Source organism: Eimeria mitis, genomic scaffold (assembly GCF_000499745.2).
Source record: "Eimeria mitis Houghton genomic scaffold, Emh_scaff27, whole genome shotgun sequence".
NCBI classification, from domain to species: domain Eukaryota; phylum Apicomplexa; class Conoidasida; order Eucoccidiorida; family Eimeriidae; genus Eimeria; species Eimeria mitis.
In genome coordinates, this window is record NW_013571043.1 from 12,661 (window position 1) to 12,998 (window position 338).

At 52.4% G+C, this 338-nt stretch overlaps 1 protein-coding gene across 1 annotated transcript in view; it reads left to right on the plus strand.

Moving 5' to 3' along the window:
• Positions 1-338, plus strand: part of EMH_0028020 (Probable PRP16-RNA-dependent ATPase, related) — a gene marked incomplete at both ends in the record, with an annotated part of 7,976 nt that overhangs the window by 2,822 nt on the left and 4,816 nt on the right. Inside the window, one exon of the mRNA XM_013497469.1 lies at positions 1-288. Within this exon, the coding sequence (XP_013352923.1) occupies positions 1-288 (288 nt within the window). The remainder of the gene's footprint in view (positions 289-338) is intronic.

Consider the following 338-nt stretch of genomic DNA (forward strand, 5'->3'; position numbering starts at 1 on the left):
TGAGGGTCGTGAGGCAGAGGCAGCAGCAGAGGAAGCAGCAGCAGCAGCAGCAGCAGCAGCAGCAGGAGGACGAGAAGGATATGCAGCAGCTTTTGTTAACGCCAAGGATGCTCATGTTTCAGCTTTCTGTACGCAGCAAACGATGCAGCAGCAGCGCCAGTCGCTGCCTGTGTTTCGTGTTCGTGATGACTTTCTTTCTGTATGTAGAGAATACCAAATTATTATTGTTGTAGGAGAAACAGGCAGCGGGAAAACAACACAACTGACACAGTATCTGCTTGAGGAGGGGTATGCAACATCCCCTGCTGCTGCAGCTGCAGCAGCAGCAGCAGCAGCAG